At 36.2% G+C, this 18,932-nt stretch overlaps 1 protein-coding gene across 1 annotated transcript in view; it reads right to left on the bottom strand.

Moving 5' to 3' along the window:
• The window catches only part of C6 (complement C6), a 55,872-nt gene extending 37,271 nt beyond the window's left edge, over positions 1 to 18,601 (bottom strand). Inside the window, exons 1-6 of the mRNA XM_011000763.3 lie at positions 18,497 to 18,601; positions 14,003 to 14,165; positions 12,323 to 12,479; positions 10,653 to 10,797; positions 6,175 to 6,316; positions 1,129 to 1,267 (exon numbers count right to left, since the gene is read on the bottom strand). Of these exons, the coding sequence (XP_010999065.2) occupies positions 1,129 to 1,267; positions 6,175 to 6,316; positions 10,653 to 10,797; positions 12,323 to 12,479; positions 14,003 to 14,145 (726 nt within the window). The 5' untranslated portion in view covers positions 14,146 to 14,165; positions 18,497 to 18,601. The remainder of the gene's footprint in view (positions 1 to 1,128; positions 1,268 to 6,174; positions 6,317 to 10,652; positions 10,798 to 12,322; positions 12,480 to 14,002; positions 14,166 to 18,496) is intronic.
• Positions 18,602 to 18,932: the final 331 nt, after the last annotated feature.

The following is an 18,932-nucleotide window of genomic DNA, read 5'->3' on the forward strand; positions in this document are numbered from 1 at the left end:
TACCTCCAGGCAGAGATGGGACTTCTCAGGGTAAACTCCCAAAAGGTGTTTGAATTTGGCAGCTGGACCGCAAGAACATTCCCCACACCCATTAATATATATTAAATGGTTTTGAATTAAGTTTATCAGGTTGGAAAATGCCTGAGTTTATACTGATATAAAAGATTTTTTTTTTTTTAAGAAAGGATTGAATGACTTTTGCTGAACTCATTCTTTCTAAAAAGTGATTTCAGAAACCATTAGGCTTTCTGAAATTCTCTCTAGCGTGCCAAATTTGTATGCATGGATATAACCATCAAAATCATGTCTTTCCTGTTTCTCTTATCATAAATTAAAAGAAATAAATTGTTTACTAATTTAATTGTTGAACTAATTCAACAAGGATGGAGTATTTACCATGTGCAAGGCACTGGGCTAGGTTCACAGCATATGTAGTCCGCTGCTCGATACCACGCGGGAAAGCAAATGGAAAATGAAATCAACTAATAAAATAGGAAGGAAGAACTACCTCCGTTATCCTTTGATTCATGGTGATATGTTTTTAGAAGCCAGGCACTCTTTGATGTCTAAATTTTGTGGTTATCTGAGAGAACTAACTACTGTAGGAGAAAACTCTGAGTAAGCCAAACCATCTATCTGAATGGAGATATGTTGCAGTTGTATGTTCACGGAGAAAGCATGGACTCTGAAATTTGGGAAAGCTGTGCTTAAGTCTCTAATCCACTACTTACTAGCTGTTTAACTTTGGACAAATTAGTTTCCTTCGCTATTTTTTAAAAATAATTTTATTTTATTTTTAATTTTTTTGAGGGGGGAGGTAATTAGATTTACTTATTTATCATTGGAGATACTAGGGATTGAACCCAGGATCTCATGCATGCTAAACACACACTCTACCACTGAGCTATACCCTCCCCACTAGTTTCCTTATTTTTCATCTGTAAATTGATAATAACACTGACCTCATTGGGTTGTGGGAGGATTAAACACCAACACATAACAGGTGATTAAAAATTTTCATTACCGTTTTATTCTGTCCCTTCCTTCATTACCGTTTTTTCGTTGGAAATTGAGCTTATAATCACCACTGGCATTTGGAGCGCTACCATGCATGACAGGTTGTTGTACCTCGAAGTTGACGTTTTCGAGATTGGCCGGAACACGTTGTGGATTACTTGCTCTACTGCTTTTGACAGTTTTACATATTCCTCCAGTGAAAGAATGATCAAGGACTTCTCCTCTGGGCTCTCCTGCCAGAAGATGAAACCTAAGAAACAAAGTAATTTTTAAGAATTCAATAGATGTAGAGCAATCTTTAAAATTTACTGTATTTATATGAGAGAAATTCTTCTCTTAGACATTTTTGACTCATGAAAAATGACTTGAAGGAAAGCCTATTTCTTCTATTTTATGGTGAGGCAGCCAGAAAGGGCTGGTAGGCAAAAGTCAGCCCCTCTGGCTCTTTTAAGATCCCCATATTCCACTTATTTAATTGTTCTGGACTTTCAATAGGAAATAAAATTTGGGTTTATAATTGTTTCATGACTTACAAAACCCACACAAACTTTGGAAGCAGGTTATGAAATAAGTTATTACATAATTAATGCCATTCTAGGTCCACTTTCTTCAATCTAATACAGTAAAGTAATTCTTACAGAGAGCTAATAATGAAATAGCAATAGCAATATTTTAATAGAATTATAATATTATTATTGCTTTTACTAATAATTATAATAATATTGAAAAGTTATTTTAAAAATGTTTACATAATATTTACCATAAGTCTAGCACTTTTTATTTATATTAAATATTATTATATTTATTTAATATTTATGATAACCATGTGATGTAGATGTAATGATTATACCCATTTTACAAATGAAGAAATTGAAGCACAGAGAGATTAATTAGCTTAAGCACAAATCAAGTGTTCAAGAAATTGTTTTGTGGTAGATTAAAAACAATGCTAATTGTTTTCCAAATTGTCATAGATACTAGTATGTATTCTGTGAAAAAAAAGTTTTGTGTCAAAAATTTGCTAATGCGGGATTACACATGAAGAGATAATAGAAAGTATATATAATGGTCTCTGTCCCTGTTCTTGGCTCAGAGCTCCCCAAATCCTTGTCATTTCCTAAGTGATAAGAGCACTAAGAGCATCTTTTATTCTAATATATGGTCTTTGACATCAAAGTTTTTGACACAGGGTTCCTAAATCCCTCAGAATTTCTTGGGTGATAGCAGTGTCTTTTGTTCCAGTAAGGAGACTCTTGGTGGGTTCTGGATATGGGCTGGTCACCAGAAAGATCATGCCATGAATCAAAGCTTGGAATTTTCAGCCCTACCTTCCATTCTACAGAGAGGGGAAAAGGGATGGAAATGGAGATAATGTTTGATCATGTCTATGTAATAAAGTCTTCATAAAAATCCCCTCAGTATGGTGTTCAGAGAGCTTCCCGATTGGTGGGCACATGGAAGTGCAGGGAGAGTGGTGCCCAAAGAAGGTATGGAAGCCCCACACCCCATCCCATTTACCTTGCCCTACACATCTCTCCCAACAGGATGTTTGTCTGTATCCTTTATCATATCCTTTGACAGTAAACTGGTAAATGTAAGTAAATTGTTTTATTGATTTTTGTAAGCAGCTATTAAAAATTAATCAGACCCAAGGAGGGGGTGGTGGGAAACTTTGACGTGTCAGAAGCACAGGTGAAAACCTGAACTTGCAATTGGCATCTGATGTCGGAGGGGTGGGTGCAGTCTTGTGGGACTGAGCCCTTACCCTATGTGATCTGACACCATCTCCAGTTACATTGTGTTGAGATTCAGTTAAATTACAGGACAACCATCTAGTGTCACAGAGACTTGCTTGGGAAGGAAACCCTCCCCGTCACATCTCGTGTCAGAATTGTGAGTGTAGCAGTAGCGTGAGAATAAAAGAGGTACACTGGACGAGAACGCGTGTGTGAATCTTATCTCAATAAAACTGTTAAAAAAATAGTGGGTTCAGTAAAGTGCATCTCAAAGTCAAATTCTTAACCATATTTGAATTTGAATCAATGAGTATTTGAGGGAGGAAGCAGGAGGAATTGGTTTAGAAAAAACTTCCCAAAGTACTTAAGTTAGTATGGCAAACACAGGTGTGTAAGACTCAGACCTTTTTTGAGCTGGGACATCACTGAGGGAAAAAGAACCGTTGACCTTATACTGCCTTATACAATGTGCTTTTACGTTTGTCACAAACAAGAAAGGTCTAGGAAAAAATGGCTCCCAGGTCACGAGGAATCTCTGAAGGTAGTAGCTGCTTGCAGCAGAGAACCTGAAGATAGGGTTTTTGTGGAGGTGGCTCTGTGGGGGCACACCTTGAGGAACTTTTTGGAAGTGAAGTCAACTATGCACAATTTTCAGCTCTATTCTTTCTCCTCTTCGGTGTGGCATTTAAGTTGACTTTAAATATTTTCGGGTTTCAAATACATTATGGCTTTTAATATTTTAGATTTCTAAAGTATTTTTATCTAATTTGGCTTTAAGTGTTATATTTTGTAACTTTTTGAATTTAATTAAAAATTTTACATATACACATATAAATCTGCATGCATGTTCATGTATTGATATGTGTATATATGTGTGTGCACACGTCTATCTGTGTGTGTGTGTGTGTGTGTGTATGCCTTTGCACCTTGGCTGAGCCTGATTAAAAATAAACAACATGCGATTGTTGCCAGATTCTTGTTTCAGGTTTAAGACCTGGTGACTGATGTTGACAAAGTAGCAATGTTGGTATTTTTTTAAGTTCTTTCTTGGAGAGACAATATTTAAAAAGAGGTACAGTCACCCAGGAAGCTAACATTTTTGGGTAGAAATGTGTCAGATGCAGGCAGAGATTCCAAAGCCAGTGGATTAGAAAGAGATTCCAGTAAGCAGCTTTCAAAACTCTCACTCCCTGGGGAGGCGAGGAGAGGACTGGCTGTCCCTGAGCCAGCAGGTTTTGCTCATTTCTGAGAATCCTTGGGACAAGAGTTCTGGTTGGCAGAGGGCCACACAGCTCTTCTGCCAAAGTACACAGAGCATGTGGTCCTCCCCATCTGTGACTCTAGAGTCTCGACCAACTGAACAAGAGGTGAGTTTGTAATGTCACCCCTAATCAATCAGAACATTAGAAAACTTGATTAACAGTGGGAGTTTTTGGCTGAGTTTTTCTCCCAAAGAAAGGAAAACAGGAAACCACTTCTGTACATTGATAAGAAAATGCTGTTGAAACGTTCTCATTGAAATCAACTCTAAGTAGGAGTTCTTAGGACAGAACCTCAAAGCAGTTTGTAGTCATCCAACACACAGAGATGTTCAATTACTTGGTTACGATGTAGTAAGTTCGGGCAGAAGTAGGTCTAGAATATGGCTCCTCTTACTTTCAGACTGATGATTGTTCCATTTTACTGCTGTCCTTGAATCTGGTCCAACAGCTTCTAGTTTTTGTTCTAATGAAAAGAGGTTGTATTTGCAACTGCTGCTGTTTGTCTTGGGTGCTTCAAGGTTTCATTTTATAAAGGGTTGGCAGTGTAAGTGAAGACTTAAAAACAGAAGTCCAAAACAAACTATTTGCTTTCTGACCAAAAATTGAAGGGAGAATTCTTTACCAGGTATGAGAAGAGGAGAGTTCAAGAGATTACCTTTACTAGTTTCTCTTATGCTTCCAACTAAGGCTTAGCTCTTCTATTTTCATTGACTTATATTTCCTCAAGTTTTCTAAGACATGGCTCAGTCTAATGAATTTAGAATCCCTTGCCAAACCTCCAGTGTCCTCATCATCTAAAACAGGAACACTAGAATTTCTGAGCATTATTCAAAGATTGAGAGGAGGGTTGCATGGTCTACAATTTCTTCTAGTATATTGTCATCTCTAAGGTGGATATTGTTCCAAATCAGAATGAAATGATAGGAATAACCTGGGTTTTGAAGTCTAGATTTGAATCCTGTTCCTCCATTTACTAGATAGACTTGGATAGGTTACTCAACCTTGCTGAGGTCGGTTTCCTGGTTTGTAAGTTGGTCAAGTAGAACAGATGGTAATGCAGGCCTGTCATTCTGCCTTTAAACTGTTCTGATCTAACCATGCATCACAGAGTTCACGTGAGAGTAAGTTTTGGAAGCCCTAGCCGTGTTCACTCCACCTCTTACTCTCCTATTTTTCCCACACTATTATTTTTTTTAATCACCCTCTTTTTTCTGTTTGCCTGACTCCTTTCTTTCTGGCTTTGTCTCCATTATTGGCTCAAGGCTCGCCTCTCACTGATGATTGGTTTTGTTTCTTTAGTGTTTTCACTTTCGGTACACTCACAAGCATCCTTTTCTGATACCCTATTTTTCCATCATCAGCGGGAGTTTTTGTTTGAGGTTTTCTTCCAGGGAAGGGAAAAGGAAACCAATTTGCATATTGAGAAGAAGAAGATGTTGACTCACTCTCATTGAAATCAACTCTAATTTGGAATCTATAGGACAGAACCTCAAATCATAGTCATCCAACATACAGATGAGGAGACTATGCATTTCTGAGTAGGTACACACACTTTCAAGACCTTGCCCCAGGAAACCAAAAGGGGGTGGGTATAGCTCAGTGGTAGAACACATGCTTAGTATGCAATATGGTCCTAGGTTCAATTCCTGGTAACTCCACTAAATATACATATTTGTTAAAAATATGAATTCATATTATACTGTACACCAGAAATTAACACAACATTGTAAAATGACTATACTTCAATAAAAAATTAAAAAAAAAAAGAAATGATGGCCAGAAAAAATAAACACCTAGCCTCAGGGATCCAGGAATACACTCTGGCACATCCCAGCTTGGCTAGCCTCCCACCAGTTTGCCCTGATCCACTCAAGAGCTGTCAGAAGGCTATATGAGAATTAAAACAACTAATGTTTGTGAAGTCTTCATAATATAGCCTGCTATTAACTAAATGTGAATATGCTCTTTTATTCCCTAAGAATGAGAATTATGGTCACATGCTGCGTGAGCATGGGAGTCAGGTGAGACAGGGCTGGTGGGAATAGGAAGAGGTGAGTGAGGAAGGTGGATGATGATGGGTCTCATTGCCTTATGGTTGCTTCCAAGTTATCAGTTCTGAGATGGTTTTACTCCTCAAATGATAAAAAGATGTTACATACCCAGTGCCCATCAACTGTACGCTAGGGATGGGATTATACTTCGATGAGCACACTGCTTTTGTTCTTCCACAATTCCTTTCATCTGAATTGTCTCCACAATCATTTTCTCCATTACATTCCAACTTGCTGGCAATGCAGCGACCTAGTCAGGAAAACAACACTGGCCACATTGAAACATTGACAACAAATGACCATTTAAGAAAGGATTTATTGATTTGAAACACGAGTGCTTTAAATTTCAAGGGAAAGTTGAGGACAAGTTTTCATTATTTTTGATAAAGATGTAGGAAATATGGAAATGGAAGCTGATATTTTGCCCTTATTTTTTTTAGGATGACAAGAGTCACGATAAAATTATTTAGTCACTTTTGGGGCTGATTGTCTCAAAGAAGAGTAGTAATTCTGGAATCCCATTCCCATTAGAGTGAATTTCCTGCAGAAATCATATTCTGTAGGAGTTAGAGATTTGCAGATACTAAGTGATATATATATATCTATATATATATATCTAGAGAGAGAGAGAGAGAGAGAGAATAGATAAACAACAAGTTCATGCTGTATAGCGTAGGGAACTATATTCGATATCTTGTAACTTATGGTGAAAAATAATATGAAAACAAATATATGTAAGTTCCTATATGACTGAAGTACTGTGCTATACACCAGAAATTGACACAACAGTGTACACTGACTATACTTGAATAAAAATATACATAAAAATATTCTGTAGGAGAAAACTAACAATAGGTTCAGAATTTTGTTTTTATTCAGGATAACAGACTCAAGGTCACTGCTTTTATTCAAAAAACTATAATTTCACACACATGTTTACTGGTGCACATAACAATGTGAGCGAATCCAAAATTTTATGTTGCATGAAAGAAGTCTGGCACAGAAGAGTCATGCCATGTGATTCTTTTATTTGATGTTCAAGAACAAAGAGAGGGATTAACTGGAATGAGGAAAGAAAGAACTTTTGAGGTTTATGGGGATTTTTTGTTACCTTGGTTGTTTACATGGTGTATACATTTGTCAAAATCAAATTGCACATTTCTTATCTGTGTATTTTACTATACGTAATTATTTTACTATACTAACGACTACATATTTTATTGTAGATATTCACCACATATTACTTTCAATAATTGTTTCACTACATATAATTCACTATATCTAATTATGTTTTGGACAAGTTAAATACTGAGGTACTGTAGTTATTAGGTAGCAGTTTAAGTGAATGAATTTAGATAATAGTACCAACTCCATGTACTCAGATAATTCCCTTCCTTTTTAAACTTGTTGAATTGCATAAAGATCCCAGGAATCAGTGTGTGCCTATGTATTACAGACATTGAAATGCTTTATGTACAGTGACGGACAACTTCTCTCCTCCCATCAGCCTCTTGGCTGTAATCAGGGATGCTGGTGTCTGTACTGTTATGTACAGGCCTTACTGACAATGGTTAAATGTTTGACTCAGGATTATCAGGTTAACTGGTTCAAATTGTGATCAACATCTCACTATAGCTATGCATGACTATTTTGACTAACTGAAATACTTGGGGAAATTGGACGTTCTGTTTTTATTTATTTTTTTTACTAATAGAGAGTTACCCAGAAAGCACTTAGTTTCAACTCTTTTAGTTAATAACCTTCAGTAAGAAGGTAGAATGTAATGAAAGTAATTAAGTCCTCTTTGATTATTCAAAATTCTGCATTGTATTGAGACTATTATTATAAAGAATTATAGTAATGAACATCATAATCATACAAGACTGAAAATAAAGAAGAAATTGAATTTCTGTCAATTCCAAGTTATGGTTTGAAAGATGCTCTGCTTATAAAACAGCACATATCTAGTTTTTCTGTTTGCTTTTCTTAGGGCAGAGCAGAATGGTTAATTTAGTTTGAAATAGAGCTACTTTTCCTAAAGAAAAAAAAGAACAAATATTATATATTTTTAAAGTTTTGAACCTGGCATTCACAAACTTAAGCAAAAACTAATTTTTGGTGTGGTTACACTAAAAAAATCCTGTTTTATCAGGTAGAGGTAGAGATACACCTAGTTCTCAGTAACTTAGGTTTTTGAGCAGGGTACCAGATATGTCTGATATGTCTGATGGGACACAGTTGAGAATGGTTGCAGGCCATTGAAATGCAATGGACTAGGAAGCACAAGGGGAGAGATATTGTAAGCCATAAATAGATCCTATACCACAGAAGGAATGGGAAAGGTGAAAGGAAGTTTGGATAGTACAAGAGTGTAGAGGTCAGCATGCTGTAGCCAGCACATGCATATAGGTACTTATTCCTGGAAATATTTAATCATTTAGAAATTATACATGCTTTTCCTATTTACTTGAACTGATTTGTGTCAGTACAATGGTATATTATTTTTATAACCAGTTGCAAATTCTTGTCTTTACGCTTAACATTAGGACTTTAAGAGAGGAGTTGGCATGGTGCATGGGGCTTAGCCTCATGGGTAATTCTCAGAGATCCATGTACATTGTATACATTAAAGTAATATATTTAGTCTTGGGGGTCCGAACAACAATCATGAGAGAGAAAAGGAAAGACAGTTTTTTGTTCACGGAGCCAAACATCATCCTGAATCAGACAGATAATGGTCCATCCAACCTTGTATTCCCTCTGAGAGTAGCATCAGTGGATGTTTTTAGGAGAGCACAGCAGTGTATCATCTTCAGTGGAATATTTAACAACCAATAGGCTGTGGCACCAACAAATCAGAATGGATGCCAACCACCTTTGTGCCAGGGATTAGCAAGTTAGTGGCTGGATCCTAGGAAGACCTAGGAACTCCTGGTGAAGGAATCTGGACAGTAGGGCAGAAGTCACTAAGAGAGCTCAGGGTAGCAGCTGCTTACCAGCCTTTACAGATGCATTTCAATAGTTCAGTATCTATCAGTAGCTAAGCACGTATTGCTGATGAACTAGAGGTCAGCTGTGCCTACACCACTCATGTTCGTGAAATTGCTCATTGTTACAAATTGGCAGCCCATGGATGTATCTAAACCCTTCTCAAACTTGCAGATATTTTTGGCCTAAATAAGACTCTTTTTGTAATATGTTTCATAGATTTATCTTTTGAATAAAAGAGTTCTTCCTGGTAATCTGTTCTAAAAACTACCCTTCAAGGTTCAAATTGTTGTGCTTCAGTTCTAGATCTTTATCTTAATATTCTGGATATAATGCTTAAGTCTGTATTCTCCTCAGCCATTGCCATTAGATTTTTCTCATATTCCCTCTTTTGTCAATATGTGACATGACCTTATTCATGTAGGCATAAAGGATATCTCTCAACTCATATTTAGGGGGTGGGGCACATTAGGAAAACCCTGACACCAGCATTCCTGTCTGACATTCAGAAAAAGACTGGCAAAGCCAAAGGCAGGAGTAAGAGGAGAAAAACAGATCCAAGTGTGGGATCAATTCTCTATAGGAATTTGAAATCTGCTGTCAAGTTTTAAATGCTTTACTTTTCAGTGTATTCCAGAGTACACAGAAATGATGTGGATTTTATTCATCTGAACTCTATTTCACTTTAACTTTAAACTGACTATTTATATAAGAAATCAATGAACTCTGGCCCATGGACTAAATGCTTTTGTAAATAAAATTCTATTGGAACACAGCCGTGCTCATCTGTTTATATACTTGTCCATGGCAGCTTGGATGCTACGACGCCAGACTTGAGTGGTTGCAATGTAGACGGTATGGCCTGCAAAGCCTGAAATATTTACCGTCTGGACCTTTACTGAAAAAGTTGGCAGACATCTGATCTAGACTGCTCAAAGTGCTGAGCCTTGGAGAGCTATCAATAAACAAAAGAACATATAGATTAAGTAGTATATTCAAGATGTGCTTATAATTCAGTGATATTTAAATATCAGAATTTACAAACCTGAATTAGAATTGGACTCGAAGGGATTGATGCTATCATCTGAATCATTTTCAGTCTTCTCTTTTGGAATTATCTTGGAGTCATTCAATGGACCATGCCAGAAAATTTTTCACATCATCTCTAGTCATCCCCTTGACATAGTCTCTTAATATGAATATTCTTATCTTAATAAATGATATTAAAATCTTATAAATCTGTCACTCCTTTTCAACTGCTCATTCTGATTCTAGACTTGTGCTTATTAATAGCCAATTGTTAAAAGTATTTGCCTCCTCCACCTCTCCCTCCTCCTCCTACTGTTTTATGACAGAGTAGGAACCTGGGCACCAGTACTTGATAAGCAAATGAATCAGGCAAGTGGCCAAGATGATTATAGCTTGAAAGCTGTAATTTCACACATGAATAACGTGTAATTGGTACCATAACACCCCTGTCTCCCCATGCTGAAAATGTGATGGGACTTCTCGATCATGGCTTTCACTGGGAGTCAATTGGAATAACTTTATTTAGTCATTTTTTAGTGGAAACTGAACATTTTCCAAAAGTACATTACCACTGTCACAGCGGAATTTATCCTCGCAGTCGACTTCTTCAATTTTGCAGAGCTTAGATGGAATGCATGGTTGAAAGGTCATGAGGGGCTCAGTACACGGTTGTCCTCCAAACTGACTGGGGTGCAAGATGGATCTAACTTTAAACTGAAAGAAAAGGAGAGAAAGGTGAGTAACTCTGAGGCTGGGTCAAAGCCAAAAAATAGATAAGAAAACTGGGCTTCTCAATCACAGTAGTGATTTTTCCGATAGTGGTGTTTCCTAAATTATCTAGTGATTTTTTCCAGTTCCATTATTGTGTGTTCCTAAGGAAGTCAATACTTTTTGGGCCTCACTTTTCCAATCAGTAAAATGAGGAAGTGGGACAAAAGATTTCTAAGACTTCTAATTCTGAAATCATATGATTCTAAATTAAATCGGAATCAAATGAGCAAATACTTACTGAGAGTGTCCTGAGTACAATAAATCTTCCAGGTAATTACAATAGCCCTTTCATTTCTCAAAGATAGTGTGAAGTAATAAAAATAAAAAGATTAGGGGCTCTTTTGTATGAGAAAGTCACCATGGAAACCAAGGCTAACACACTCTCTGCACTTTAAAAGATTTTAAATGGGCAGTATTAAAACAAAGAGTCAGGGAGGGATACAGGGGGCAAAGGGGATGGGAAGGGATAAATTGGGAGTTCAAGATTTGCAGATAATAACTACTATATATAAAATAGATAAACAACAAGTTTCTTCTGTATTCAATATCTTGTAGTAACCAATAATGAAAAAGAATATGAAAACGAACATATGTATATATATGTATGATTGAATTATTATGCTGTACACCAGAAATTGATATAACATTGATACAACTTCAATTGAAAAAAAAAGAGTCAGGGAAGGATAGAAATATGATAGGATTAAAGGACAACTTTAAAGTCAGAAAAATCCAAGTCCAAAATGTAGTTTCCTATTCATTAATGGTATATTCTTGGGCAAATTACTTAATTACTTAATGACCTATAACTTTCTCATCAATAAAATGGGTAGAAAAACAATGTGATGTGAAGTTTAAATAAGGTGATGTATGAAAGGGACCTAGAACAGTTTCTCTCAGAGAGTGGTTGCTTTAGCAATGAGTTCCTTTTGCTTCCCTAATGTGTGAATGCTTAGCGGCTGCCCTGACTGGGGTTCACATGGGCCAATCAGTGCCCTTACAGGGATGAGCTTGAGGTGGGTCAATACTGCAGCTGGAAGCAACAAACAAATTGAAGAACTTTCCCATAGGGAGAGGGAAATCAGAGAAGGGCAAGGGGTCACTTTAATTATTTCCCTTCATTTCCTTCTGATTTTAAACCTTGGACTGAAATCCCCATTTTTTAGCATGTTTTTGCTTTCTGAGCTCTCAGAGGACACAGGCCATGGAATTCAGAGCTGGGCCACCGCAGAATCAATACTGGGGGGCAGAGCTTCTTTTTGGTGTTCACATGGCAATAAAACATGCAAAATGAACTCTCCCTCCCCCCCCAATATTGCTAAATGGAATTTTTCCCCCAGTGGAAGCTGGGACTGTTTATTTTAAGAAATTGAAGAAATTCAGCATTTCTGTGATTGTTGAGTCTGTCTGGGAATTCCAGAATTTTATCGTGATTCCGATTTCCTGAATATACGCATGTGTCACCTACCTGTTTTTCAACACAAGGGTCACAGTCTGACCATGGTCCATAATCTCCCAGGAGGCAGTTGATAGGACAAGTCTGCCAGTTACATTCTCTGGTCTCCTGCTTCGTGCAAAGCTGATCACAAAAGTTTTTCAGATAGTACTGATTTATAACTATCTGCCTGTAATAGTGAAGAAAACCTGCTTAGAATGAGTGTATTCACTGTGGCTCCAGCCCCATAAGAAAGATATCATTGAACATCAACTACAGTGAAAGAAAGGAAAGGTTTCATGGAAAATCTGATAGGTTGGCATATATGCAGTTCTTAGGAACACATAGTCCACTTAGGACCTCAGGACTGAGTCCACAATTGGTGGGGCCCAGTGCAAAATGAAAACGGAGGCCCTCATGTTCCAAAATTGTCAAGAATTTCGAGAAAGGGATGGAAGAGCATTAAGCCAAGCACAGAGCCCTTCTCAGTGCAGGGATCCGTGTGATGGCATGGGTCACACATCCATGAAGCCGGCCCTGGTGGAATTCCTGGAAGGGACTGGAAGGGAAAGAAAAGAAAAAAAAGTTTCTGTAAATTGCTTAAAAGATGACAACACTGTGTGGTAAGTATGATGGCTGAGCTAGAGCTGAGTGCTATGGGGCCATAGATTAGAAGAGAAAGTAACATGAAAGATACATTTTGAAAACCTCATGTGAATTTTCTGGGCAACAGAGGAAAGGGCATTCAGAAGGAACAGCATGTGCAAAGATCAGAGGTGGAGGAGTATGACATGTCTACGGAGGAGGTTGTGGGATGGACCTGAGAAGTGCCTGGTTGAGAAGGATAGGATATATTGTTGTACTTTATTTGGTAGGCAGTAGAGAGCTATGAGTGTTATCCACAAGTCTATTTTTACATACTTAGTGGATGGTTTATTGGGGTGGTCATTTGGAATTTTAATGAGACTCACACTATATATGTAAAAATAGCTTTCTAAAATAGATCTCTAAAAAGTGCCATCACAGTTAAAACACATTAAAATATATGCCTTTCTCCTCCAAGTCATGTGAACCTCTTCATGGAACAAAAACATTTAACAGATTTAAAGAAACTGTGGGGGATGAATAGTCTGAATTGACGAAAAGACCGAATTATTAAATGTTATCAAGTAAACACAGTTTCTTGCCTTCTTGTCCATGCTAAACAGTCACGCTAATAGCTAGCAGTGCTGCTCAATTGAGGTTCTGTTAGACTCGATTTAATGAGTGGAAAATTCTCTATAATTAACTCACTAACTGTAGGCAAGCAGAGTTATGTGCTGATTGAAAAAAAGCCTGAGTAGTATTTCTAAGTTAAATAGTCAACTGAAAATATTACATGGATTTTTATTTAAATTACTTTGAAACTCCTCAATTTTTTGGAAAGAACAAAAGTAGATTTCATTTCAAACTTATGTGGAAAAGACCTAAAATTCCATCCAAATTCGTGAGTTTCTTTTTTAAAGAATTTTTAAAAATTGAAGTATAGTTGATTGACATTTTATTAATTTCAAGCGTATAGCATAGTGATTCAGTAGTTTTGCAGATTATATTCTGCAAAAATTATACTTTGATATATATTTTTTCCCATTGCTTAATGTGACACTTTTGATTTTGTTAACTGCCCTTGAGGTTTCCCAGGGTGCAAAGAAAAGCTACATAGTCCACACCCACCTCTGTCTGGTTTGGGTTCCAGAATTGCAGGTTTTTGAGCAGCTGGACCATTGAGTCCATGGGTAATGGTCACAGAAACAGGCTTGGCTCTTGTCAATCAGAGAACTCAGCAGGATAAAATATAAGATGGAGTGTCTGGCCATTCCTTGAGAACCTCCAGACCCTGAAAAGAAATGATATACTACATATCAAACATTTGTGGGGTAAAACCTTTCAAGTCATTCTCAGTTACAGGCACAAATATGGTCTTAGAAAACATCTGCATCTCCCTGCCTTCCTTAAGGCAAGGTAACACGTATAAATTCACATGCTTATGAATACAAATTCGATTTCTAAAGATTTTTAGGTTAGACATTCCCATAGTTAGAATCCCCAGTACTAGTAAGTTTTTCTGAACCGTTAGTGATAGGCTACAGGACAAAGTATGTAATATCTCATTATTTTCCACAATGGAAATTTTTATACAATCTTATACTTTTCAAAACAACTGCTTATTTTGTGCGAGAAGTACCCTCAAGTATTACCTAGTATGACTTTCAGTTTTTTCGTACTTTTCTGCGACTGGGGAAAGAGTTTGGAATCTTTCTTTCTGAAATTCTTTTTAGTTTTCTGGCATCTTGGAAATTTGCTAAAGAGAGAGTTCATTATACCACTATCTCTACTTTTAGAGTCGTGGAAGTTAGAGCTGGACTGGATCTTTGAAACCTCCAGGTTAAGTTTTCTCACTTTATGAATGATGAGATTGAGGCTTAAGCAGGTGCAATGATGTTGAGGCTACATGACAAGTGATAGCCCAGGCCTCCTCATCCCTGGATGAGGCGCATCCTTCACTGAATTTCTAGTAACCTCCTAGACCGCAAGAGGGTTCATGCAGATGTGGCTGAATGCTGGAGAAAATTTTGGCCGGTGATTCCCCACAGGCTGTGGAAACTTGAGAATCTGAGTTACTGAATGGAATATATCCCCAAACCATATTGCCATTTTGATTTTTGTATCTCTAACAAAACATGCCACCTGATTAATACACACAGAAAATGCTGCTGTAATTACTATAGTAACTTCCATTCAAAGAAATAGAAAGCCATTCACCTACTTTCTCTGTGTCTGTTTTCTTATCCATAAAATAGGAATAATACTTTTACCCTCTCCATAAATTTTTGTTAGGATTCAGTCAGAAGAAGATTCATTTAAAGTGCTTAGAACAATCTTTGGCATAGAATCATCACTCAACAAATACTAGCTTTTTAAAATAGTAAAAACACTTGAGTGTTACAAATTTGATTGTAGCTGTTGGTCATTAATTTTTCAAAATTAGGGATTCCTCAAATTATAGCAAGAATCATGATAAAATTGAAAATATTTTTGAAGTTAAATAAGGTTATTTATGTTCAAAATTATTTAGAAACATGGCTTTAGTTACCTTTTATCTTACAAATAAAATCAGATCCCTGACCATCTTTTTTGAAATTTCAATTTCCCATCAGTGTTTCCTATTCCCCCTCACTGCTTTATTTTCCCTGTTATGCATACCTTTCTAATATATACATTATTATATAATTTAAATAAATGTACCTCCTCTTCCCTTTCTCCTTCTTCACTAGAATGTAAACACTGCCACAGCTGATCTTTTTTGTCTGTTTTGTTCATTTCAGCATATAGAAGAATAAGGGCAAGCATAGCATATAATAAACAAATGTTATAGAATTGAGTGCAGGAAACAGTTTAGAAATGAGTTTTGATGAAATAAGAATAATGTAATTTACGTCCATAATTACAGCCACTTCCGTAACATTATTCTTAAAAAATTTGTCAGATTAAGGATATTTCGTAGACTAGAAATGAACTTGCCTGTTCAGTTGTCATTCATTGTTTTAGCAAGAGTGATAGTTTATAGCATAACTTGCTTATTTCTAGTTTGTTGTAATAGTTGATTGAGATGAAAAACTACCTCTCTTAAGATTCAGATTTGTTTTTAGAACACTTGTAATATATTTAGTTAGTCTGCTTCTTATTTATTTGATAACATTGTGTTCTAAAATACATAACAATGTATGAAGGAGAAAATTAAGATGGTTTATTATATGATCAACTGGAAAATTTCTGCTGATACTCAGAAAATACAAATAATACACACCTATACTTGAAAAATTTAAACAGAACAGAAAGAAAAATATAAGGTCCAAGTTCTCTTCTACCTGTAGCCGGAAAGTTTCCCTGCACATGATCAGTTTTCTCTTTTTGTAGGTAGCAAATGGAGGAAAAATTCTTCCATACATCACCTTACACGTACACATGTACAAATGTTCTTTAAATATATATGCAAAAAAGAGGATATGTGATGTATACTACTTTGTACTTTGTTTTTTTTCACTTCACAGTATACTTTAAAAATAGTTCCATATTACTAGATATATATCTACTTCACTCTTCTTAATGACTGCATAGTTTTATACCATATGAATGTATTATACTGAATTTCACCATATGAATGTATTATACTGAATGTATTATACAGAATGAATATACTGTATTATAATGAATTAGAATACATTTTAATTGTAGACATTCAGTGTACACACACTGCAATAAATATCTTTGGGCACAATAAGATACAATAATAGTAATATATAATAAAAAGATATAATAATATCCTAGCGTAATTTTGTAGTATATCCATGGGACCAGCAAATATATTCCTAGCAGTAGACTGGCTCAAGTGATATGAATTTTAAAATATTGATAGGATTTGCCAAATTGCCCTGCTGAAATATGGCTCCCTCAAATGTCTCAGAGCGTGAGTTTTTAAATTATATTTTAATGTGGTTACTTCATGTATTTTATTTGGATGAAAGGGTACTTCAATTAAAAAAAAAAAAGAGGTTAATCGTTTTATAAAACTTCATTCAAGCCAAGAGTTTGAGATCAGATACAAGAATTGTTTCTCCAGTATGCTCAGAAATTAGAGGATTTCTTCATAATAAATAAACATTTTTAAACTCTTCTACAAGCTTAGAGAAAAAATTTAGAATAAAAGCAACCAAATCTATTGACGTGTGGCTGAATATGTCCTTCAATTTAAAATGGAATTGACACGGATTTGAGTATCCATTGTGTGCTGCATAGCACTGAGTGAGATAAAAAGAAATAGAATCCATTATCACTGTCTGGGGAAGGTAGACAGAAACTAAAGATGCTTCTCACAATTTTATTCAAGCTTTTTGTAATCCAACTCGTCGAAAAGCTACTACAGCCCTAGGCTATTTCAATCATGAAAAAAGAGAGGCTCCATAAAAAATCCACATTACTTGCCTATTGATTTTAGTTCACTGTACGTAACTCACCTTTCCTGGTTATCTTCAGCAGCACAGAATCATGGACATTGGGACAAGAGTGATCCGATCAAATACATAGTGTGAGTCCTGAGCATCAGACCCGAGCCCAGACGGGTTTTTTCACTGGCTTCAGTGCCACTGGGAGCTGAGGCTCCCAAACACTGTGAAGTTTCCCACTTAATCACTAGACAGACCACCCCTCCGACCCCTCACCGCCAAACTGGGATCTTCTCAAACAAGAGCTACTTCAGCAAGGAAAACTAAACAGAGGGGTTTTGTTGCTATTTATTTGTTTTTTCTTATTAAATTTTGAAGAGCTAGATATCTTTCAGAATAATTCAATTGTTCTGAGAAAACAAAATCTTGAAGTATTTTGTGGAATCAGCATGTAAATGATTGGGAGAAGTTATATTACAAGACATGATCAGTTCTCAAGTTTCAGCAGACACTCTCTGTTTTAACTTCCAAAAGCTTGAAAAATATAAGTGGATTTTATTCCAATTATCATCAAAAAACTGCAAGAATAGAACTCTTATAAAATATTCTGATCTTTTCTTTGGCTATGCTCTTCTGAGACAATTTGGAAAATACTATAAATTAAGATGGTAATACCAAACTTCTTATTTGAGGAAATGCTAATAAAAGAGCTAATTGGCAGTGTCTCCTTTTATAACATTTAATTGTTATAAGGAAAAATCGTTGTATGTTAAAAGGATAATTTTCATTCAAATAAAGATAATTATTTCCCAAGTTTTTTATTATCATAGCCCAGCATATAATATCAAATGGTTCCTCACTAATTTTCAACAGCTCTAGGCATTTGTGAGATATCTAAAATCACATGGGCATTTTACACATTACCATACAATTTTCATATAAACTTGGAACAAAAAGAACGTTCTGTGAATAGAGGAAGATAGTTATGAAAAATCTTCCACTGCAGTCACACAGTAGAAGAGCAGCAATTCTGCAATTTTCTCATAATTGCCATCCCCTCTTGAACTCTAAAAATTAGTGATCTCATTGAACCATTGAAAATAGCTTTGTGAGCATTTGGAGAATTCTAGTGTAGAGCGAAATCCATTTTATTCTGACCTGTTACTGTCCCAAGTCGTTGACCCACATGAATGATTTGTCCCTAAAACAGTTCAGTGCATCTTACCCGATAGGTTCAGAGGATGCTCTAGTTTGCCTCCGACTGCAGGTTCTTCTTGTCCATCTTCTTGTAAATGTCTTGAATCTCTTATTTCTTTTTTTCCCTTCTGTGCATGCCCCAGAAGCTCAAGAAAGTATGTTTACCGCTGGTAGGGCAGGCTGGGAAGACCAGGCACATGACTAGTCTTTGGTTAAAGGTTATGTTTGCTTTATTTTTATCTGCAGTTTAGCTTACAGAAAAACTTAATCTCACCAAGGCATCTCTCTGAAAGGACAGTTCTCTAAGAAATATGAATCTTTCTGTTCTTTTGAGATTTAAGCAAAATAGTTATATCTTATTTTAAAAGAAAGACAAGTGACTGTAGTCTGAGTTACGTGTTTTTATGCAAGAAAGGGTAAGTTTGCTGGAAACATGATCCATGATTTTGAAATGTTAAGATTAC

The sequence above is a fragment of the Camelus dromedarius genome, chromosome 3 (genome assembly GCF_036321535.1).
Source record: "Camelus dromedarius isolate mCamDro1 chromosome 3, mCamDro1.pat, whole genome shotgun sequence".
In the NCBI taxonomy this organism is placed as follows: Eukaryota; Metazoa; Chordata; class Mammalia; order Artiodactyla; family Camelidae; genus Camelus; species Camelus dromedarius.